Source organism: Lates calcarifer, linkage group LG15, assembly GCF_001640805.2.
Source record: "Lates calcarifer isolate ASB-BC8 linkage group LG15, TLL_Latcal_v3, whole genome shotgun sequence".
Lineage (NCBI taxonomy): Eukaryota > Metazoa > Chordata > Actinopteri > Centropomidae > Lates > Lates calcarifer.
Window position 1 is genome coordinate 3675426 of NC_066847.1, and position 24668 is coordinate 3700093.

The 24668-nt window shown below is 38.5% G+C and overlaps 1 protein-coding gene across 2 annotated transcripts in view; it reads left to right on the forward strand.

The window, feature by feature from the left end:
* dgkb (diacylglycerol kinase, beta) overlaps positions 1–24668 on the forward strand; it is a 58648-nt gene that overhangs the window by 2621 nt on the left and 31359 nt on the right. The window contains exons 2-16 of one of the 2 annotated variants that reach the window (XM_018676135.2): positions 263–400; positions 5228–5304; positions 5973–5993; positions 6608–6755; positions 9564–9701; positions 13035–13084; positions 14343–14417; positions 15117–15236; positions 16775–16892; positions 17208–17296; positions 17649–17765; positions 18048–18146; positions 18900–19001; positions 21476–21549; positions 22162–22236. In XM_018676135.2, the coding sequence (XP_018531651.1) occupies positions 331–400; positions 5228–5304; positions 5973–5993; positions 6608–6755; positions 9564–9701; positions 13035–13084; positions 14343–14417; positions 15117–15236; positions 16775–16892; positions 17208–17296; positions 17649–17765; positions 18048–18146; positions 18900–19001; positions 21476–21549; positions 22162–22236 (1373 nt within the window). In that variant the 5' untranslated portion in view covers positions 263–330. The remainder of the gene's footprint in view (positions 1–262; positions 401–5227; positions 5305–5972; positions 5994–6607; positions 6756–9563; positions 9702–13034; positions 13085–14342; positions 14418–15116; positions 15237–16774; positions 16893–17207; positions 17297–17648; positions 17766–18047; positions 18147–18899; positions 19002–21475; positions 21550–22161; positions 22237–24668) is intronic. The other variant, XM_018676137.2, reaches the window with a different exon arrangement.

Consider the following 24668-nt stretch of genomic DNA (forward strand, 5'->3'; position numbering starts at 1 on the left):
CAAAATATCAGTGTTGTAGGAACTGAGACAAACCGATGTTTTAAAATATCAGTATGTACTGATAAATTTACTTTTGACCTTTTACAGTGCACCAACAACTGATTTGGCTCCCATTACGATCAGTCATCTCCAGCTCTCTGTCAATTCAGCCACAGCACTGGTGCTTTCAACCTGCTTTGTTATTTTCACAGCCATTAAGTAAAAAGAGATATCTGCAGCTCTTAATGGAGCAGGTGATCTGATGTCTATTGTTGTTTTCCAGTGTGACGCCCCACTGTGTGCTGCTGCCCAGGGAATGCTTGGCGGACAAAGAGACGAAGTGGGAACACAATGAGCAGCCAGGACAAATGGGTCACGCTGACCCCAGCTGAATTTGCCCTGCTACAGGAATACACTCAGTGTGAGTAGGAGAGGTACTCTCTGTCTGTGTCTGATGGTGTGAAGGAGATCCTGTATTTTTTTTGTAGGCTTCTTAATGCTAACAGTCATTTTCCAAGTGATATGTGATATATCGCACCCTCAGACACCCATTGTAGGTACTCATTCTCTAGGCAAAAGTTAATAACAGTGGAAAACTTTTAATTTTTAAATCTTCAACCTGTGGTTAATGTTGGGGATGTCTTTAACTAGGATTTGATAAAATGTGGCAGATTTTGTGTGTAGATAATAAACATCTCCTGTATGGATGTAATATTTTTATGTCATCAACAGATCAAATGATTTTGTGTATTTTGAGTACAGTCACTTGTAGTGATGAACCAACAGAAAATAATTACCATACTCTGCAGTTTCTTTCGGCACTGCTGAAGATTAGCATCTTTCAGCTCACTGTTTTGGTTTTACAGCCCATTTACTGTTTAGATTCACTCTAACTATTCTCATCAGCCCATACTGCAAGCTCTGATAAACTCATTATATACAACCTGCCCAGCATCAAATGGCAGAGATGTTTACAACTTTTACACTGCTCCAAAATAGCCAAAATATCAATTATTGCAAGTTAAACATCAGTTTTTGCCTCTTAATTAACTCTTGCAAGAACTACTTATATGCACGGATAAGTAACATGTATGAGGGATTTAAGTGAGTGTGTCATATTCACCACTTTTCTTGTATTTTGATTTTTCTCTTAGGTATGAATGAAAATCATGAGTCAGTTCAGTTCCATTGCACAGTCATGCACAGATAGTCTCCCTTTCTCTGCAGGAGGACAAACAGATTATGTCAAAAGTCAGAATGAATTTCGAGTTTAAATGTGTTACTGGTTTGTTATTTGTCTGAGTATTTTGGCATGACATCTCATTGAGTTCAGCATAGTTGTTAGAAAATCCTCACACTCTGCCTCAGTGTCTTTATTATGTAGGTTGTTGTCCAGGTGAGCATCTTCCATTGCAACATTTGACATTTGAAACATTGCCTACTGTACAGTATTGTTTCAGCCCTCCCTCTGACTGTCGTTATGGCTTTGTGAATGACACAGCTCTGGTAACATTTTATTGTTCTTCAGGTCCCATAATAGCTGAAATCTGTTTTTTTGTGGCATTTTTGTGAATGATGCTTCCCCACAAAAGGAATAAAACAGGTACTCTAAAGCAGTCATTTTTAAGTAAATGTAAGTATAATGCCTGAATTACAGAGCAGCAACAGTTGGGCACAGTGACTCCTGTCCTCATCATGAGTTGTCGCCTTCAAATGTTTGAATGTATTGGTGGCTAGTTTGTTTGCTAACAAGCTACAATATGGAAATACAGCTTAGGTTTAGATGTATTTTTCCTGTTTTGGTGAAGGTTAGCTTTTTGTGCTAAGCAAATAAGCTAAGCACATCTTGAATCAGGCTCTTTCTACTTCCAAGTAAATCCTGGTAAGAAAGCAAAACAATATGCTGTCTTTCCCAAAATGTTCAGTGTTCCTCTGCTTGTTGCCTTGTGTCTGTGTTGTGTCTCTGCAGTTTCCCCCAGTTTGCAAAAGTTTTGCCATGTGTTTTGACTTGAGGGAAAATTTGCACTTCATCACTTCGGGTTGTTGGAAAAGTTAGCATGAGTCAGAGTTCTGCTTTCATATCTTCAGTAATCATCCTCACACATGGAGACAAATGCATTCACAGAACTCCCTGCACACCAAGACATACACAAACACAAAATCTTTCTGATAGCATCAAACCACAGATTTAACAATAACAAGAGACAGTTCCCGTGAATGCTGTAAACTGCAGTGCAATTCAGCTCACTGTGGTTAATCTCAAACATCCCTTCTTCTAATGATAAAATTTTGACGTTGTAATTGCCGGCTGCGTATTCGTCTTGCTGATGTAGGAAGCTCAAGCTGCTCAAGCTGCTCAAGCATTTAATCTGTGTGGTGCCATTTGAGCTCTGAATGATTCATTCGCAACCCAACAAATGGCTCCTCTGCTCACCAGACTGTGCTCTGGATGCCTGGAGTTTATGTTACGCTCCAAGATGTTGACACATTTCATCATTTGAAACGGTACCAGGGATGGAAAATATGACGATACCTGGCAGGCTGACCGCAGGATGTTGTGCACCACCCACACATAGTTTTGGACCAGCTTTGGAAGTGCAAAAAGCCAGTCACAGTAAATCGTTTGTAAGAAGACAAACGATGGAGCTAACTATAGACAAGAAATAGAGTCACTTGGTGTCCAACCTTTATAGATCCTGAGTGCTTTTTGTGTCAGCTCTCCTTGTATAATAGCAGGCTAGATACAGTGGTTGAATATATTTCAGCTAATACTGCCAAACACGAAATCTTCAAACCATTTCAACCATTGTCTCTTTTATTTGCTATTCAGAGCACTGCGTATGAATCTTAATAATTAATGCTTTTCGCCCAGGATCTCTTCTACCACTGTTTCACTTGGTAATGACATTTCTCCCTTTAATTGCTCTGTGCCTGGTGACAACATTGTTCCCTACTCTGAGGGACTCCCGTGCTCTTTCCCGCGGATGCTGCACTCAAGAGCCAATCAGGTCCTGGTTGTTGTTTCCATGTTTTGCAAATATTTGCTTTGTGGGTGGCTGTGGAGTTTGTTGAATTAAGCAAGAACATGTTTCACCAACATGAGGCTTCACATTGTAGCTTGAAATTACAATTGTGTGGGAATGAAAAGCAGAGAGCGGAATGAAAAAAGCAAAGCAGCAAGAGAGAACCAAAGAGTCTTGGTGTGTGTGCACATGTGCGTGCAGGCATGTGTGCATGCAAGACAGATTTGGATAATCATGTTTCAATGAGCTCCGGGCAACTCTTTGTGTGCTGTGCAGCTACAGGTTATAAAATATCCCATTCTGTGAGCTGCAACAAAGGGCATCACATCGCCTTACCTTCCCTCCTCATCTCTCCCTTCACACACTCCCACCCCACTGTATTTCTCCCTTCCTTCTCATTAAAGTGAGCTGTACACATTTTCATAACATTTTAATAGCTTTGTGCCTAGGCAGGCACCTGAGATCAGACTTGCAACAATTAGAGTTTCTCTTTATGTGATATACTTGCTAATGTGTGTAGTGTAGGAGAGTGCTGCATTAGAGAGAGAATTTTTACCTTTCAAGGTAAAAAAACATCTTCAGTGTGTTTCTGAATCTAAAAACATGAAATAAGACTTGTCCTCAATCATTAGCCTGATTGAGAAAATACATTGTAATTCAGCAGTGCCTGCTGAATGTGACAGGCAATCAGTGGATACATAATCACTCTGCTTTGAAATGGTTCTGTGTAGTAGACTGCACGCTAATAAATGGTCAATAATGATGACACACTCTCAGTCCAATGTGAGGCATTTATTTGTAGACACCATTGGTAAAATGAATCCTGACAAATTCAAAGATCCAAAGCCATTAGTGCAGGAAACAACACAATATTACAACCAACCAAAGAGCTGTTAAGAGGAGCTCAAATGCACATCTAAATAGATGCAGACATTTATTCTGTTGCATCTACTGTATGTAAACATAAAGTAGATGTTACAGCTCATGTACTTTTAACTTATTGAACAAGAGACAGATAGGTCTGTGCAAGGTGTGATATTTTTGGCAGGTTTGGCCTGAAATCTGACAGAAAACAATTAATTTTTATCTATTCCGTCTATGAAGACACATACTGTATTTTAGAGTTCATAATATACTTTTACCAGGTTTCATAGCTATTGATAATAACTAGGAAAATATTGTAGCACTCCCACCACAGCTGTTGATGGGAATCTCATTAATAGCATGTGCAATCACATTTCTCAAACCTGCTTGTGAAGCAGACATAACTTTATCAATGGGAGGAACCAAAGATCTACCTTTTTCCTGGGCCATATTAAGCCTGTGTAGAGGTAGGAGACAAAGTAGCTAATATGAAGCACAAACTTAAACAAGCATCTTAATGTAATTTGTGATGAGCAGGGACTGGCTTATACTTAGAGATGAACCAGGCGCTCCAGTGCATGTGATAAAATGGTACTTCTAATTAACTTCAGTAGCATTAGAACCTGGTATCTGTGGCGCAGCAAATTGATTTAGCAGTAAGACTCATAAACTCTGCAGCATGCAGTAATTATCACAGTAACTCTGTTCAAGTTATTTTTGTCTGTAACTGAGTGCTGAAACAACCCCCTCTTGAAACAAGAAGAAACAAAAAAGAATTTACCAGTCCCATTGTTTCAGCCTGGTTTTAGTATAAGTTAAAATGTTTTCTAGATTTGTTTCACAGCAGTCTTGCTTATTCTGACTTGTTTCAAGAAAATATTACAGTGTTTACATGTATTATTCATCTAAATAATTTTGCTAATTTAGCTCAATTTTTCTGGATTTTGTAGCTGCATGTATTGAAGTTCAGGTAAGATTATATAGTTTCAAAGCCCCAACAGTTGATATCACTAAAACCACAAAAAAATTGCAGGTTTGTGTACAGTTTGTAGATCTTAAATGAGATATTGACCTCGGCAGTCAGTAGTGTAGGCTACTTTTTCACAGCTCTGACTCACAAATGGGGGTGCGTATCTCCCTGCAGATGCTGTAAATCTTCAAGAAGAAAATCATTTGCAGTAACAGGATACATTTGTTGTTTAAACTGTATTATCCCACACATGCTATTGCTTACTGAGTTTAGTTCTGTAAATTAGTGTTTAAAATCAATACTCATGAGGAGAGGAGGCAAAAGTTTTCAAACATAAACTGTAGAACACAACACACAAATACAGTAACAAGTCCTTAATGTTTTTGCTCAGACTCAACCAAGAAGCTGAAGGATGTGCTGCAGGAGTTCCATGGAGATGGTGTGTTGGCTAAATACAATCCAGAGGAGGTATGTACAGTTTATACTGCATTATGTAACAGATCATTTATACTGTATTGAATCCAGCTGTATAGTCCTCATACAGCACATACTCATACTAGCTGCACATTGACAAAAATGGAACAATGGCTGTTTCTTGAGCTATGGTTGCTGTTTTTCTTGCCTTGCTTTTCTTCTGTGCTTTTCCCTGAAAAAAAAGTCTGCCATAAATAAGTTTGATTTAAAACACAGAACTGCAAACAGTTAAACATAAAATGATTCTATTATATTCTTTACAGATTTTGCACTCTCACTTTTCCCAAAAAATATTTTGACACACGGTTGAACTGTGAGCTGTCATTTTCGCATTAAAAATAATTGGAATGCACCCCTGCAGCTAAACGTTTATCCAGGTATGCCACCATAACAAAAGCATTTCAAGGCTGGAATTTTATATTTAGCTTTAACAGTTGTGTAGCAGCATTAATGAGGTGTGGAGAATAATTCCTTTTTTTTCCCACCACATGCAGGTGCACAGAGACACACAAACACACATATACGAAAAACACTGTAAATCTACGTTTACATGTCATGTTTTTGTTTTTGTGGACATTTAACACATTTTGGATGTAATAATTGCATGATGCATCCTTGAACATGTTGGGTTTCTTTCCTTCTGAAATGCTGCGGGTTAACAGAAGCAGGAAATCCTCAGCCAGGTAACTGCTGTTTCTTCCCCTCTCTAATTTATTGTTGGTGTGTTTTGCTGAGTGTTCATATCACTGAATAACTCAACTTTCAAGCTACAGTGAAGCAATAAAAAATATGTTTTAGTTAAAAATGAAATTAAACGAACCACTTACAAGGAAATATTACTCATCTAATGTGTCTTACTCAAACACAAGCTAAGTGTAGCAAAATGCTAGGCAACACTTTTATGTCAGTTTACATGAGTTTTTATAGATTCAACCAAACAGTCAGAAGGATGGATTAAGCTAGAAGCCTAAGAAACATGGATAGTAATAAAGACCACATCACATGTACCGAATGCAAAGAGACAAGCTGCAGAAACACTGAAACTACTCTAAAATAGATCTTCACCGCCCACAGCCCAAACAACACTTAAGGCGTCTTTCTGAGAACACAAATCTGCAACATGAATTCTGTAACCTTTTGCAAATGATCATAGATTTCCCCCAAAGGGTAAAACATACCAACATATTTAAACCATACTGAAAATTGTCTATATTTTTCTGGAAGCCTTTTAAGTGATAAGTGCAACTCACCATGGCAAACTACATGTTCTATTCCTGTCTTGTCATGTTCTTTTTAGGAGATTGACTTTGAGGGCTTTAAGGTCTTCATGCAGACGTTCCTGGAGAGCGAACTCCCTGAAGAGTTCTGTCAACACCTCTTCATGTCGTTTAGCAACAAGGGACCAAAACCCAGTCCCTCATGCTCTGACAAACCCAAAGTCTCTGGTAAGTGTAGAAATGAAATCTTTACCCCAACAAACCATCACATTATAAACACAACATGCTGCTGTTTTGTAGTTACTGATCTACAGTATATATGAAACCGTTGCTGAGTATAGCCAGTTAGTCACTCATTCTCTGTCCACAGAGCATTTCTTCAGTGACATGTTCTTGTTAGTTTATAAGTTTTATTCAGTTTTATATGTGTCACTTTACTCTGCAATTTCCAGAAACTTTGAGAGCTTCACTTTATTGCCTGTGTAAAAACAGCACCATCTTTCTGTTTTGTGCCATCAAACAGTCTAATAGACTTCCTGCCAAGTCCAGTCCGGTAGAACACAATGTAAACTGTAGCGTTGAAGCTGCCAATTGTCTTGGCAATAGTCTTGTTTGTTTACAGGATTTATACTAATATCTCATTCTCGTGTGGTAATGACTAACTGATAATAAAGTGACACTTGTAACACATCAGGACATTGTTGGTTCAGCCAGCCTTCCCCTTCACTGAGGCTTGGCTTCCCTCTGTCCACCTGACTCATAATAGTTAACTGAAATCTAGTCTAAAGTTTTGAACGTTTATGAAACAGCAAGGCCCCACCAATCTCCTACATGTTGTCCAATGTCAGTTCATACAATCAGTCCTCATGTTAAACGTGTCCTGAATTGAATTGCTGATGACTTCAAAAATAGGACACAAGCAAGGCCTGAAAACAAGATTATCATATCTCAAAGCCAGAGGGAAAAAACTTCCAACAGATGCTAAACTAAAGCAAATGTCAACATTCAGTTTTTGCACTGGGTGGTGTGTGTGTTTGTACACTGCAGAGTACGTGACATCATCTAAGGAACAGTCATTGTAGAGTATAAATAAGCCATCATTATGAATAGGTGTTGATGAAAATAGCTGATGCAGTGGTTGAAATATGAAATTGCCTCTTAATTCTTGTTTTTCCTGCATTTATCTAACATTACTACAGCAGAGATTGTTCTGTCATTGAACAGCAGGATCAAAAGAGAGTATAATAAAATTAAAAACAAGCATTCAGTGGCTGGAGGTGGAAAACAATCCCCTCTGGGACTGAGCTGTATGAAAGCATATTTACAGTAAAATCATACCACACTGATTTCAAACGTCAAAACCTTTTCCTTAAAGCAATACTTGACCAGGTATGTAGAGTAAATGTGAATACAGTAATAATCATAAAGTCAATCAATCAATTTGATCAGTCATGATTTAAGACAATTATACTATAAGACCCTAAATAAATACTGCTACAGCCCCATCACATCCCTGTTTTTGTAAACATTTGGACTGTCTCAGTCTATGGTGATAAAATGGTTTAATAGAAGCAATTGTCATGAAGAGTTGGTGATCCAATTACTCTGTACATTCAGTGTAAGTTTAACTAAACTATTTCATGTCGGGCTAAAAGCTATAAAGTCTAAGGAGTAAATAAAAACATGGTGAGCAGTTTCATTTGTCTGCTTTCACTTTTTAATGTGCATCGTTTCCCCCATTTACCTCAGAACTGGATCAGTACAGCCTACTGTTTGTGAGTTTGTTAACTGGCCCTTATTGATCTAGTTTTGTGAACTGTAAGCCCTCCCACTACACTCGTTGTGTATTTAAGTACAGATAAGGGAGCTAACAAGTCCCATCTGCCATTAGTTGCTGTTGCAAACAGGAGCATGAATATATATCATAACATTATTAAAGGTGTTATTTTCCCATACAAGTACTTTTTGAAGCAAGCAGCATAATTATTTATAAATAAATTACCAGAGCTCTTTGTGAGGACTGAAGAATAAAAATAGCTGATTCATCAATGTGCCTTCTAAATACTCTGTTTCTGCAATATTTATATTCCATTGTCATTGTTACAGATCTAGATCTTAATTGATCTTGAGGTGTATCTTAGCCAGGTTGGATATGTAACCTTTTGAACATGTTCTTGATCTGCCAAGGGTCTCCTCCCACTTGGACATGCTCAATATATCTCCACAGGGACAATCTCAAGAGGTATCTGAGTCAGATGTCTGAGCCACTTCAGCTGGCTTCTTTCAAAGTGAAGGAGTTTTTCTCTGAGCTCCTTCCAGATGTCTGAGCTCCCCAAGCCTATCTTTATGGGTCATTTCAGCCACCCTGGTGGCTTGTATCCATAATATCAGTTTGGTCATTACCTAAAGCTCATGACCATATGTGAAAGAAAGTAGGCTGACTCATAGTTAGAACTCCAGTTTTGTCATGAATGTTACAAGTAGTTACAGTAACTCTGAATCAACTTGAACACAGCATAAACATTCCCAGCTAAATATATTTTATTTTACATTTTAGCATGCTAATGTAGGCTAATGTTTTAGCATTCTATCATTTGTTCTTGACCATACCTTGTGTCTTATAAATGTGAAATCACAATATTGCATGTCAGAGAAAGCTACTGTCTAAAGCGCTACTGAAAAGCCTAAATGTTGAACTAACTGTTTAACTACTGATGACTAGCCTTGTATGTTGTCTTGGTCTATCAGCTAACCTAACATCTTGTATTGCTCTTCATGCTTAACACAATGAGATAAGGCTGAAACATCCTAGTAAAGATGTTTAATCCACTTAACATCACTTAAAATGATACGAACCTGCCCCATGCAAGTCTTTAAGAAGGCTAAAAGTAGACTACCTGTTTGTTTGCCATTGTTGAGCTGAACACCACCCACCACTGATCAATCCAACTGTATGACTAATGTCAGGCATCCTAACCCAGCAGGTTATTGGGCTAACATTAGAAGCTTTGACCTTTCATCTGCATCTCTCTACAGGGTTGAAGCTGATCAAAGGGAGCTCGACCCCTCTGAAGACACCAGCACCGCCCAGGCCTCTGGATACTGTGCAGCTTAAGGACATTGTGTGTTACCTGTCGTTGCTGGAAGGTGGGCGTCCAGAGGACAAGCTGGAGTGTGAGTGTCATCCTGTGTCACGTTAATGTTTGGTTCATCTATTAATATGCAACAACCATCAAAGGGACAGTAATACGCAGAGAGAGAATAAACTCTAATGCTAGATTTAGGAATTGCAGTGATAAAGAAACACTGAAAACCTAGGACACACAGATACAAAGATAAAGTACACAAGCGACAGGACAAAGGTAATACCATGAATTACTGCTCTGCTACATTTTAGAAAAATGCAATATTATGTTGCACTACAAATGTGCATAAAAACAGGTGGATGGAAACCCTCAGTTAGAACAATGGCTTAACTGTTGACTAGATTTTTGATGTGTCTTGTTATTCAGTTGTAACAGACACCAGCAGCTGCCAGCAAATTAGACGCAAGCATTTTCCATGGTTATGGCATAGGATGCAACATCTGCCATAGATAACAAAATGTAGCTTTATGTACTGTACGAGATGTACTTAATTCTTTGAATGAATGTTATGGTAAAACAAAATGTTGTATCATCTGATATATTCAAAATGACCACCTTATGTTATGCATTGTTAATGGCAGTTTTAATTTGTTTTGTTTTTTTTCTTTTTCCTTTGAATCTTTAGTCATGGCCACAAATGAATGAAACAACTGCTGATGAAAAAACCCAAACTGTTTTTCTAGGAGCTGAATCCAAAAAATTGTACCTGTGAATTATTTCCCCCAAAGACTGTGAAATGCTCCTGTCAAAATTTCCTCTTTATCACATAAATAAAAATTTGGAGCCCAAATTGGCTGGCAGGTACAGAGGACCGAAAGGACAGAAATGAATTAAAAACTGATTAATCATTACTTGTTAATTTAATTGTCTATGTTGACTTTAGTTCTCCATTTGTGATTGTGCTCTGAAGAATTATGAGCTTTTGGCTCTGCCTGCTGAGATTTAACTCAACCAGTGAGATTATTTCTGTGTCCATTTTTTGTATCCAAACGAAATCCTGTCTGCGAGGTTAACATGACATGATGACATTAACTTGAACAAGCACAGAAGCTTGGTAATACAGTGTGTCGATAAAAGCCCTTTTTTTTTTTTCTTTTTTTTTTTAACCAACACAGGCAGGTATTTGGATTTAATATAAGCATGGCAAAAATGGTTCAGAGACTTCATTGCTGATTTAAACTGTCGTATTGCCATTTATTTGGCTTCCAAATGTTTCCTGGGTACCTTTTTCTTTCTGTGTCTTTTTGTATTTCACTGCAGCATTTTATTAGAGTGTGAGTTAGAGTTTTCTCTAGTGTATTTGGTGATTAACAAACACATGCAATCAAACTTTCTTTATTATTGTGCTGCTCTTTCCCACTGGTGAAAATAATAATTGAAACAAGCTCTTTCAGCATACAACCTTATTAACCTTTATGTTTTCTTGTTTTCTGGTCTCAGAGGTTGCTCTCTGTCTGGATCCTATATTTTTGATTTATTATCAAATGAAAATCAGTTTATTTAACTATTTATGTTTTGTCAGTGCCTTAACTCATTTCCTTGGAAATGATCTTTGCAGCTCTTCTAAAGCTTTTCCAATGGGATGTTTGATGCCTCGTGTTTGCAGTTTATTGACATGTCTTCCCACATCTCTTAATTGCATTTATCACATCATTTATTCAGAGGGTTACATTGCTTAATTGGACGTCAGACTTTTTTTCTGTGTTGCTGTAATTCTCATCCAGCTTCTGCATTATTGAGTAGAGTTGCACTCATTAAGCTGAGGGATGAGTAAATAATTCAGCTAGTGCTGCCTGTGTATGTGGGTAAGCACATCATGGATTTAACTGTGGTTGATGTCTTATTGAGCACTGTCTGTCTTTTCATGTGTGGGCCACACTGTTATTTCTGCAGTGAAGGGGTCCATCTGCTGGCTTGTTCGAGAACTGCTCAAAAGAGTCTTTGAACTGTTTCAGTGCTGCTGATTTTTTTTTTTTTTTTTTTTTTTTTTGTCCTGGCCTGAAACAAAGAAAACATGTGTCAACAAGTTATTACGTTCCAGATTCAGCCAACCGAAGTTCTCTATCTTAAACAATAAACTGATTGACAGTGGTATGATATACAATAATTCCTCATATTTTCTTGAAATTAGTATCTTAAAACACCACACAATAAGGCAGAATCAAGCCCCAGATTAAAGATAATTCTTCAAACATAGTAGTTTGTATTATAAAAAAGAAATAAAATTCCACCTGTTTTCATTGTCTACTGAAGTGTTGATTTTTAACTGCCAAGTGATTAGGTGTAGATGTTCTACCAATTTTCACTGTGCACTCATTTGAATTTGATGCTTGTTTATAGCTTTATTTAACCTTAAAAAGACATCAAATGACTCTGAATATCTGTATTATATATATATATATATATATATATATATAAAAATCTGTATTTTCACACTTTAGTGAAAAATGTTGTGTTAAATTTATTTGTCTTTGTATTAATGCATTATACTAAACTCTCTTGATACCCTGATTTTTTTTAAATTTAACTAATGGACAATGTGTATCATATATCTCAGTCATGAATGCTCTTGTACATTTTGTCCCCTTTATTTGTCCACCTTATTTGTACTGCAGGCAGAAGTTAACAACTCCTCTCATCATCGTTTGCACTTTTTTGCCTCTTTGGGTCACCACAATCATCTTCTTGTAACACCATCAGCCTCCACCCAACAGCAGGCATGACTTCCCCCTCCTTTTGCCTCAAAAGGTCACAGTCTCTCAGGAAACTGGCAATTAGCTCCTCATTTGTGGCCTGATGAACTGCCATCTGACGTCAACTCCCTGATGTCAGCAGCCACCCTCTGCTACACCTCGACCACGCTCACGTGGAGGCTGGGGTGGAGGTGGGGGTGGGGCTCTTGTGGGTTAGAGCACTTCTAAGTGTAGCCAGCCATTAGTATGGAAATGATCTGCAGCCAGGTCATGCTGTTGTTGTTGTCACAACTCTGATGTGTTCATCAGTGTTTACGCATCGCTGTGACGCTGAGGAACAGCCAATCACAGCTGTGATGTGGGAGCGGACTGTTTCCATGGTAACACTTTTGAGTGGTAATTGGGGGACGCTTAAAGCTCCAGGATTCAGATGCTCACAGCCTCTGAGATATGGGTTTTGCTTTGTATTTGCATGAAGTGAAGTAGACAGTGAAGTACACAGTGACATTCACAAAGAAAAGAAAAAGTAGTTTTATGGAGCAGTTAGTGCTGTGGCCTCTCCTGCCAACAACTGCTGTGAAACTTTAAATGTTCACCTCAAAGGTTGAGGCAACAGAGTACAAGTGTGTTCATATTGTCGCCTGACATTTTTGTTTTTTTCTCCACAGTTATGTTCCGTCTCTATGACACAGATGGAAACGGGTCTTTGGACAGCTCGGTAAATATTTCTCCTCTTTAAGGATATTTTTTAACAGATTTCCATTTTTCTAAACTGCAACTGACCTCATCCCCAAATATGTTAGAAAGAGACACAAAGTATGTGAGGCATTCTCATGCCAACTAACTAACTGATTATTTTCATTATCAATTCATCTATTGAATATTCCTGATTAATCAGTTAACTGTATGGATAACACAGTGTCAGAAAACAGGGAAAAATACCAGACCAACAAGCCTAGTTAATGCTTTTTCTTAAAAATGTATTTAAATGATTAATTAATAATTAATTAATCAATTACTCAGTTTAGCTCTATGTGTTTGTGCACTTGCATTAAGCACATCACACTGTAGTTGTTTGATGTTGAGTATATGAAACTGATTTGATGACTTTATTCAGTTGACGTTTCCACTCAACTACAAATCAGAGGGAAATATTGTACTTCACTGCATTTACCGTATAGAACAGCTTTGTTTCTAGTTTCTTCCATGTAATACTTCAACATATGGTACAACTATATGAATGTGTGAAAGAAAGAAAATCAGAATAAAGAACAGAGAACCAGGAAGAAGAAAAATGTGGGGCATGGGATGGATATATTTATGAATGAAAGAGCAACAGTCTTTATGTGTATATGTATAGAAAGTGCGTAGGAGGGAGTAGGAGGTTGAAATTAAAGGGTGAGGAGGCAGAGGGCAAGGGTGGGGCATGTGGAGGGGCTTTTGTAATGTATCCAATTATTACTCATCTCCTACCCATTACTGGCTGAGAGGGAGAGAAAGAGGCAGAGTAATTGAAAAGGACAGAGAGCATTCAGCAAATAGCAGAGATATTAATTCAATGCAGCCCAAATTGTACTTTAGGTTTTAGAGTAAATACAAAATATTCAGTCATTTTTTAAATGAGTGAACTCTTGATCTACACTCGTACACTCTTATTGATACTCAGCATAAACCAAAAAGTGCATCATAGTGATTCAGTCTGCCAGTAGATAATAATGTCACCCCTCCTCTGCCCCAAAAAAAGCAACCATTGTAATTAAACCATCAGCTTCGGAGCGCTTCCCACGCTGCTTTTGTTTTCCTCTGTGCAGCTCTTCTGTGTCGAAGAATGACATTCCCAACCTACTATTACACGCTGTTTATCAGTCTATTCACGCCAAAGACATTTAGTGACATCAACTTGTAAGGCTGCAATATACAGAAAGGTAAATACAGTATTTTTGTGCCTATAATGACTGTCTGTGGTCTCACCGCAGGAGCTGGAGCACATTATCTCCCAGATGATGCATGTAGCAGAGTACCTGGAATGGGACGTGACTGAGCTTAAACCAGTAAGAAAGACATTAATAGTATGAGTTTGAATGTAATATACTGTGAAGTAAAACTAGGCCTGTTACCAGACACTTCAGCTTTCTGAAAGCAGAATAAATATTTCTACCCAGCATCTCTTTATTTGGTTCCTTCTGCAAGAAGGCCTTATTTATCTGATGCTACATTGATACAGTTTATTTATTTATTGGCTCTTAATCTTTGTGTTTAGTCTCATAATTTACTTTTCATTTAGCATACCCAGTTATTGATTTATACATCTATTTATTTCCTATGTCATTTTGGGCTCCCACAGGGCCTGAAAATATTCAGAATTTTATAGGATGGCTTTTCTCACCATGACTATAATCATGTGTGCAATTGTGTTCAATTTCAAACAATTGCCTTAAAGTGATCAGAAGAAAATGGAAATTTGAATTTCACAGCATTTGGGAAAACTACATCTGCAGATGAAGATCATGTGATATGATCAAAAGCTAAAAGAGCAGACACTGTATGGGTTCTGTGGTGAGAACGATTTCTCATATTAAAAACACTATTTTGAGGTTTTGTAATTGTTATTACTTATCCCAAAATTCTCTCCTAGTCCCCTGAGGAGCCCAAAATTGTTCCAATTACGAACCACCATTGAAGAGAAAAACCAAGATTAAACTTCTGCTCTTTCTCTTCTTCTTTACTCTGGCCATTGTTTTTTGTTGTAGATCCTCCAGGAAATGATGCAGGAGATCGACTACGATCATGATGGCACTGTGTCACTGGAGGAGTGGATCCAGGGGGGCATGACTACGATCCCACTGCTTGTACTGCTCGGCCTGGAGACGGTGAGTCCACTCACCGCAGAGAGACCACTTAAATTTGTTAGTGATGCCGGTCACTTACCACTAACACTCTAAGAAAGTATCAGGTTATAGCCATTTAACAATACCTCAGGAATATCAAAATTTCTAGTCCTGTAAGACTGAGATTCTACACCAATGCTAGCAGCTCTGTGAGGCTGTAATTTTGTGCAAAATGCTAACATCAGCCATCTTACAGACTGACAATGACAACACTAGCATGCAGATATTTAACAGGTATAATGTTTACCATATTCACCATCTTAGTTTAGCATGTTATCTTGCTAACATTTGCTAATTAGCATTATTTGGATATAACCAAAGTTCAGGGCAAATCAAAATTTTGACCTGATGATGGTGCTGAATTCATCCTAAAGGGAACCTAAATGTGTGTGTTCATGGGGATCCAGCTGTTGAAACACTTCTTTGAAAATCATAAATGTAAACCTTGTGGTGGAGCTTGATAAAGTATCACTAAAATAAACCTAAAGTCAAAACAATTCGTCCCCTGAGATCCATCGATGTGTCTACAAAAATTTCTTGGAAATCCATCTAATGCAGTGTGGACCAAACGACAGACCAATTTAGCCACGCCTAGAGCTGGCAAGCCTGGCCGAAAAGTCTTAAAAGTACCCATGCAACGTTATCCAAGTCTTGAGTATCCAAGTCTATAATCAATACATACTGAACACTTGGATTTTCACTAAATATTGCTAATTAGTGGCAGACCAGGCATACTCTTAAGTGCTAGCAGCTACCAAGTATATCATGTTTGTTGCTATCTTAGCTGATATTTAAGACGAGCGGTTCTACACTGTTGATAGTACATCAGCCAAAAAGATCTCTTTTCTGGAATCGTGCAAGTGTAAATTGACTTTTAAGTGTAAATTGGCTCACTGTAAATTACTGTGGCTCAGAGTGTCAGCTAAATTAGTAAAATTTAAAATGTGAAATTACCTGTTTTATTCTAGGCCATGCTATTGCACTTGATAATCTCAAAAAGAAAAGGGACCAAATGTACGCTGACATAAAAAGACATTCCTCATCATTATTTAACTGTTTTCTGCAATTTATAAATTATCTCATAGCATACACACACTCCCCATTAGTTTCCTGAGAACACCCTGACACGTGGATCCCTGCTGCTGCTGTGTAATCCCCAAACTAATGAGAGCATCAGCAGGTCTGTCTTTAGTTCAACAATTACTCCACTAGATGGAAGCATTTGACCAACTTCAACAGAAATTCCTGCTAGATGTCATTTTTTATGAATGAATATTACTGCAAAGGGAAGACAGAGAGACCTATCCTGTGTTTACGGTGTTTGGATCACTTGACTGGAATTTAAAAAGTAAAATATAAAAAACAAAGAAGTTAATGTTAAAAGAACAAGGTAAATAAGAAATAAATTAGTGAAATGATTAGTTGATGATTCTCCCACCAGAATATAAAATGATGTGATGAATCAGTTAATTAGTATTGATTCAGTTAATTAATTATTTGATCTGTTTTTCTTTCTGCAGAATGTAAAAGACGACGGGCAACACGTGTGGAGACTGAAGCACTTCAATAAGCCAGCCTACTGTAACCTGTGTCTCAACATGCTAATTGGACTGGGGAAGCAGGGACTCTGCTGCTCATGTGAGTAACTGACTCACTATTAAGGATTCAACAGATACTGTGAGTTTTATGTGTTTTGATTCTGAAAGTATAAACACTTCTTGTGCACCAGCACCAGTTACCACTTTCCTATTTTTCATTAGAGTACTCAACTCAACACCTTAGACAGATGCTGCTTTTCACAAAATATTGGCAACAACCGCTTTCAGTACAACTTTCACAAACACATTACGCAAACCCTTGTGTGTCAATTAACTGTATGAAAAGTCAGTTTTTTCTGTGTTCACTCTCTTCCTAGCTGAAAGTCTTAAAATGCATTCTTTTATTCTTTCCCAGTCTGCAAGTACACGGTCCACGAGCGCTGCGTGGCTCGCGCTCCGCTATCTTGCATCAAAACCTATGTCAAGTCCAAGAAAAACACAGAGGTGCGTCCAATTGAAGTGTTTACCAGTTGGCACGCTTGGATCAGTGATGCTCCATGGAGCTTAGGACGAGGGCTTCTCTTCCTCTAATGGAATTAAAACAACTCAGTCTGCTACTAAGCATTGCTAATTACCAGGATAAGCCTGGTTTAAAGACACAGATACCAGCAATGTAATTTGTTTGGCCTCTTTCTTTCTTGCTCTTTTTTCCTCTTCTGTTTCCTTCTTGCTTGTTTTCTTTCCCGCTTGCTTTCTTTAATTGTCATGTCACTTTGTATATATCTTGTTTTTCTGCACCATGTTTCTTTTCTCACTTCTTTCCCTCCCTGTATGCTGTCTCTGCCTCTCTCCGCAGGTAATGCATCATTTCTGGGTGGAAGGGAACTGCCCCACCAAGTGTGACAAGTGTCACAAAACCATTAAGTGTTACCAAGGCCTGACTGGGCTCCACTGTGTGTGGTGTCAAATCACGGTAAGCCGCCACCCGAGGAGAGGCAGCCACCTCCTCATTATATTCCCACTGCTTCTTGTTGTTTAGGGTTTAGTTTTTGCACCTCTGATACCTCACAAGTCATCCCACCAATTTACACCCAGAAAACACTTGTTTGTGGTTGCAAGTTAATAGAAAAGAAAACAGAGGCAATGACACGTGTAATGCAAATAAATCTTGAGCATTTACCTGACGATGTATTCTTAAACATGTACTGTTGCTGACACTAGTTTGGCTGTTAATAATGGCTGCCACCTCCTCCAGCTCCATAACAAGTGTGCTTCCCATGTGAAACCTGAGTGTGACTGCGGACCCCTGAAGGATCACATCCTGCCCCCCAACTCAATCTGCCCCATTGTTCTGGTAAGACTTCACTCCTCACTGGTCAGCAGTCCTGTGGCTGAGTGAGCCTGACGTTGCTTAACACTGTGTTATCTGAGGATGCAATCATCAGCCTGTGTTCTCCCACTGAGCTCTGAAATGGCAAAGCTGTATTTTTTTTCTGATCTTTATTGACTTTATTTTCAAAATGATACAAGTCCACCAAACATACTCCCAAGACTCCAAGGAAAGTTGTTGTTTTTTATTAATTAGGTTTATATATATTTATTTTACTTATTTAGTGGGCTATAGAAGTGCATTTGTATTTTTTGCAAGTTCTTCATAAACTGAGCAGATCTTTAAAAGAATTTCCTCTGGAAATCAAAATCTGCTCATGAACTTTCGCTGTAATTAGCACCAGCTGAAACAGGTAAGTTTCTGCATTAATGAATTACTGGGAAACTGCAGTCCCATAAAATTAAGTGATTTATTTTCTGGCATGATGAGCTATGCTGTTTGAAAGCCTTCTTCACGCTGCCAGGAAGAAAATTCAGTTGGAGGGAGACCTAAAAATAATTCAAAAAAATACAGAGATTGTGCACTGGCAGTTAAAACCCTGGTTACAACAATAAAAACAACACCAACAGAAATTCTAAATAAAATCAAAACAATAATCAGATTAACTGATTATTCACATTTGCTTCATAACTTGTCTCATGGCTCTCAAGAGTAGGAATCACATATTCCTAATAATGAAAATCACCATTAACTTCACCGTTTGACCTTTGGCCGCAGGAGAGGCAGTCAACGCTGAGGAAAGACTCCCGGTCCAGCCAGTCAAGCCGAGGGAAGATGCAGAGAGCCAACTCAGTCACAGTGGACGGCCAAGGACTGCAGGTAACACTCAAATCTGAGTCTTTTTTAACCTCAGTGTAACATTACTGCTTTAATTTATTACAGTATAGATATAGTACATGCGTTTCTTTGCCATGTCCCAGTGTGTACACTGGGATTAATTTCATCTAACTAAACTTTGTCCAAACCTTTTTTGAACATAGTGATCTGAATTTGCTTTTATAATTACGATCTTATTTTGATGTAAAATAACAATGTAGTTACATTTTTCCAAAATCACTATATAGAATAGATGTATTTCATCAGATTTTCATAAGATATCATTTCTCAGTTCTTAATTTGTAAATTCATTTCGTAAGCAGTGGTTGTAAAATTAGTCACAACCTCAATGTTAAGTCAAGTGAAACAGTATCTTTAGCACCTTTCAAAACCTGATTTGCAAGGTTCTTCACAGATGTACAGAAGATACAATAGTCTCCAAATACAGAGAAATACAACAAAATGCAAAAACATAAAACCACTGGAGTAAAAATCCACTGTATGTGCGGTTTTAAAAGCTTTTTAAAACACTGAAGGGTAACAGTAATAACAGCATGATTCCCCTTTGTCACTAAGGATGGACTGTGGAGTTTTTAACATTTGGTTGTCAGATCTGAGGGATTTTGGTGATATGTTTGGTGGCATCAGACCATGTAGGGATTTCAAAGTAATCAGCAGAATTTTAGATTGAATTCTAAAAGAAAGAGTCAATGTTATTCAGCTAGAAATAGAGAATTATGCCTCTAACATCTAGTATTTGTCTGCACCAATTATAGATGACCAGCCATACCAGGTATTTCAAGAGAATATCCATGCATCAAACCTTTTTTCATTGCTGAATATTATGTTTTGAAATTAACCTATGCAGTTGGTGTTGGGTTGTATGATAGGACTCTGCCGGCCTCTGCTGCTAATCAGTATCATACAACAGAGCCCAGTCCGGTCTGATCCTGTCTAATATCTGTCAGCCAGCATGCTGGCGATGCAAACCTGCCTCCATTCGTGGCGACTGCTCGTCTACGCGTGGCTGGGAGAGAAATATGATGAATCATATCCCAGGCACATCCATCTATGCCTCTTGCTGGCTAACCAGCGTAATAATCAAGATTATTATTTATAATTACAGGAAGTAATGGATCACTCTGGACTGGACAGGGAGCTCATTAATTCACCCTTGGCCTGCTGGGATAGCAGACAGGGGGAGTTAAGCGCTTCATCTGTGTCAGGGAGAGCACGGGCCGAGTTGTTGCAGACTAACTGCAGGAAGGGCAATTCAAACAGGGGGCCACTGGATTAGAGCTTGTTTATGTGGCGTTTTGTGAGTTTGGCCTCCGGCACTGCAGGCTCTGTCTGTCCACAGTTACACTGCCGCTCAGAGAAACTGGAAAATCCTTTCTCACGTCACAGCAGACAAACTGTCCTACCAATTAGGAGGCAGTGACAAATAACTATTAGGTCTAAATTATGAATCATAACTTATCAGGTTGAGAGTATTGATTGGCTAAGAGTTAGATGGGTCATTTTACCGCACTACATATCTTAAACTGTCTGTCTACTTAAGTGCTGCTGCTGTACCATCATTCGCTGTGACATCTTCCACAGAAACCTTAAAATTTGCTGTGTTTTGGGAACAAAACTTTGTAACTGATGTTATTTAGTTAGCGTGGTACATTTTTCTTACAATATTCTGTATCTTTCTCATTGTCAATAAAACCCATGAACAGACCAAAACCAATAATGGATTTGTCCTACAAAAAGTATATGTATCCAAAACACGATTAAGTGTATTCCACTGTGCCATAGAGCTCAATTGCTGACTCTCTGTGTGACATGTTTCCTCACCATGAACATGCATGTGGTAGTTTATTTTAACTCAGTCCCACACACACCATCCTGCTGCTATAGATGCTAGTTAGTGAAATAGTCACCATCAAATGCACTGTTTACTCCTATTTGTATAATTTTTGCTAAAAAGTACAGGGCCCAGTTGTTTTAGAAAAGTACTTTGCCCTTTTAAAAAAACATTAACTTCATATATGTGTGTGCATATATGTGTGTGTGTGTGTGTGTATGTATATATATATATATATATATATATATATATATATATATATATATATGAGACAACCTTATCATTGAAATAAAGTACATCAGTTAATTAAAAAAAATCACCTTAAAAGGAACGTTGATATGATGGCTTAAAAATTAATTTCTGGTGACTTTATCACTTCTCTCTAATAATTAGGTATTATAATTAACACAAAATTAAATTTGGACTCAGGCAAAAGAATAGTGAGCACCCACACCTTACCATGGCCAGGTAACAGGAAAACTATAGTATAAAATGTATCAGATGACTGGCACTACTTGTTAAGTGCTGTATATACTGTCTGAGGGATATGACTTGAAAGTGAATTCCTGTGAAGCATCCTGCAGTCTCCCAACACCAACGGTTTGTTTTGACATCTCCCATTCAGATCACAACAATAGAGGGCACTCATCCTCTGCTAGTGTTTGTCAATCCGAAGAGCGGGGGGAAGCAGGGAGAGAGGTAAGCACACAATCTGTCTCAACATGCTACAAGAGGCCTCTAAAGCTCCACTCCTCAGCCACAGAGGGAAGACAGCAGCATGGCCTCTGGCTGCCAAGTGCTTTAGGCTTAGTCAAATAAAAACACAATAACATTTACCTAACACGCCGGCCATCTCCGCCGTCAGCTCATACACACTCCCTCTCCTCTCCTCAGACACCCTCCTCACTGTCACGTCCCTGGCTGGTCCCCCTTCTTTAACCCAGGGCTAATTGGGTTATTACTGAAACATATTCATTCACTTCTTATTACGCCGGCCCTCATTTGTTTAAATTATGAGATCAAAATATGACTTCAGCCAGTTGATATAATGAAATTGAAATTAAAATGAATTAGTCTTTCTAATGGTTTCTCCTCAAGGGGACTTTGGGTATGTCCCACCCCACTGCCCAGTCCACTCTATTGTCACATTCTGATTGGATGCTGGTCGGCATCGGCGCTTATATAGGAAAAAATCTGACACTAAGTCCACATTTCCAGTCAGATGTTGTGTATTGTGAGTTTTTGTTTGATGTCTTGATGTTGTGGACAGATGTTTCCTGATGTGATCTCTTTGCATCTTCACTCCTGAAGGATTTACAGAAAGTTCCAGTATCTTCTGAACCCAAGACAAGTGTACAACCTGGCCAAAAATGGACCCATGCCAGGGTATGTAGGCCACTTTGCTGAAAGATGGAACAGTTGCTCAAGTATGTTACTGGCCGGGGCCAGTGACATTTCAAACTCAAGAGAAAGTCACTCATGTTTATTCCTACTCACAAACCTAAGATTAAAAGCTTTTTTACTTAAGTTCTTACAACTTAAAAATGCTCTTAAGTTACTTGGATGACAGCAGCACAGAAATAGAGGTGAGCACCCTCCAGGACATGTTGAGTAATTGTTCAGTGTTGAATTCCTTTTTTATTTCATCCCAATTTATGCTTATTTATTTCTTGAGATATTGAGAGTTTACACAAATAGAAATCAAAAATCAAAAAGTGTTTGCAGAACAACATATAAAACTAAATTGTGAGGTGTGAGTGTACAATATGGCAGATACAGGGTAAATTCTTTTGTCTGGCTGTTCCTACACAAAGCATAAATGTGATTTATCATGTGATCACTTGAGAGCTGTGCGTAATGGTTTCTCTTACAGTGTACCTCACTCCAAATAGAGTTAGATGATTGATAAATGTATCTTATTGCTCACAATCAGGAAAGAAATTTTTACTCCTGAATTGGCTGTTTAGTGTAATTCTTATAAGTCTGATAAATATGGGCCCTGATGTACATTTGCTGTGTTTAAAAATAAATATAACAAATGTAATATATCAAATGATGTACTCTTTAATGATAAATAACATGAAGAGAGCAGAGCAGAAATGAAAAGATGAATTTAACAGCTCTTCACAGATACATGTTACAAGTATACAAAATCTATCTGAAGTATTATTACATTCTCTATGACTTATTTTATTGTACTCAAGACAGTGAAGAAATTCACTGCAAAAAAACTTGATATTTTTTACATTTTTGCAACAAGAAATCTTGTTAAACGATTATAAATTGATCAGAAAATCAGAGTATTTTGATGCAGAGCATCCTGCTGAGTTGTAGCTAAGCTAAGTTGCATTTAAAAGCCATTCCTGTCATTTTTAATAGATAATTAATTGACATTAAATGCTGTTAACATGAGGAATGAAAGAAAGACAGAAAGTAAAACAAAGGAAGACAAAGTCCCAGCTTTTTCACAAATGATATTGGTTAATGGTCTTCTGTTTACAAACATGCTGCTGTGTTCTGTTGTTGCTCACATATAATAACCACCGTCGCATGCAAGAGAGGCCTGCAGTATTAAACCCTCCACTCAGTTCCCTCACACAGTACAGACACAAATGAGGTGAGTTCACACATAACAAATCCTGGAGACGACAGGCTCATGCTGTAGCCTCAGATGAGCAGCGGCTCCATATGCATAAGCCTGTATGTGAATGGAGAGTGACGGATAGAGAGGGGTGAAACTCTCGCCATACAGACGATGTGATCATGCATACAGACGAGCAGCTCACTGTGGTCTGTAGGTGCAGGCAACATCAGGTTTCCTATGGTTCACGTCTGTGATTAAGAAAATGAATGGATCATTTACATGCATAAGGCTCCTTCACTTTGCTGTTTGCGTCCAGCAGCACGTAAATACACAGGAATGCCCCGCCGCCGTGCTGCCACGTTGTTTGGCTTTGATTAGATCTGAAAACAGAATCTTGTGCCTTATAAAAAATAAGTACACAGCGGCACACGCAGGATTCAAAATCCTCCATGAGGTTTAGGCTGTCTGTGTAGGAGCTGGCACAGCTTTCCCCGTCACAGATTGTGCCAACGCAGCTCCAAGTTTTTGGGGACTGACCTTGTGTCCACTGTTTTGTTTCTCTTTTATTGATGTCCCTGCACGTGGTCACCTGCCTGCCTCCTCTCTGCCTGGAGCTGAACCCAGAGCTTCTCCTCAGAGCTGAGAACATTCCAGATGACCTTGCCCTGCTGTAACCTTGTTAATATTTTGTCAAGTGTAAGCACTGCAGCGCACTTTAGCGAGGTGAACGGTCACCATTGGACACTGCAGGCCTAGGCAGCCGCACGCACTGCTGTCAATTAGCTGCCTCGCTAATGCAATTACAGCAAATTAAGTGTTTGTTTCTTGGTATTTAAATATCCCCAAAGTTGCCTTTCATGTTTGCGGCTGTCTGTTTTGCGTCTAATATGGTTTGTGGTCCCAGTTGGAGAGTAATTGAGCGAATCATTTACCCGCCATACGAGGCTCGGAGGCTGGCTCATTCAGTTAGGGCTTTGTTATTGTGAAGGAACGGAAGAAGTTGGACTGAACATTGCCTGTCATGATCCAATTAGCCCTCGAACAGGCAGGCTAGCTCATTGAATGAATAATTGTCAATGCGACATGTGTTACTTTGTGGGATTAGAGGGGGTTTGCAGTGAAACAGTGTGTTGTTACAGCAGGCACAAAAATATGCTTGTGATCTGCACACTATGCCTGTGTTATGTGAAAATGTAGCACTTCCTCTTGATGTCAAGAAAAGCTGAGAAAAGCA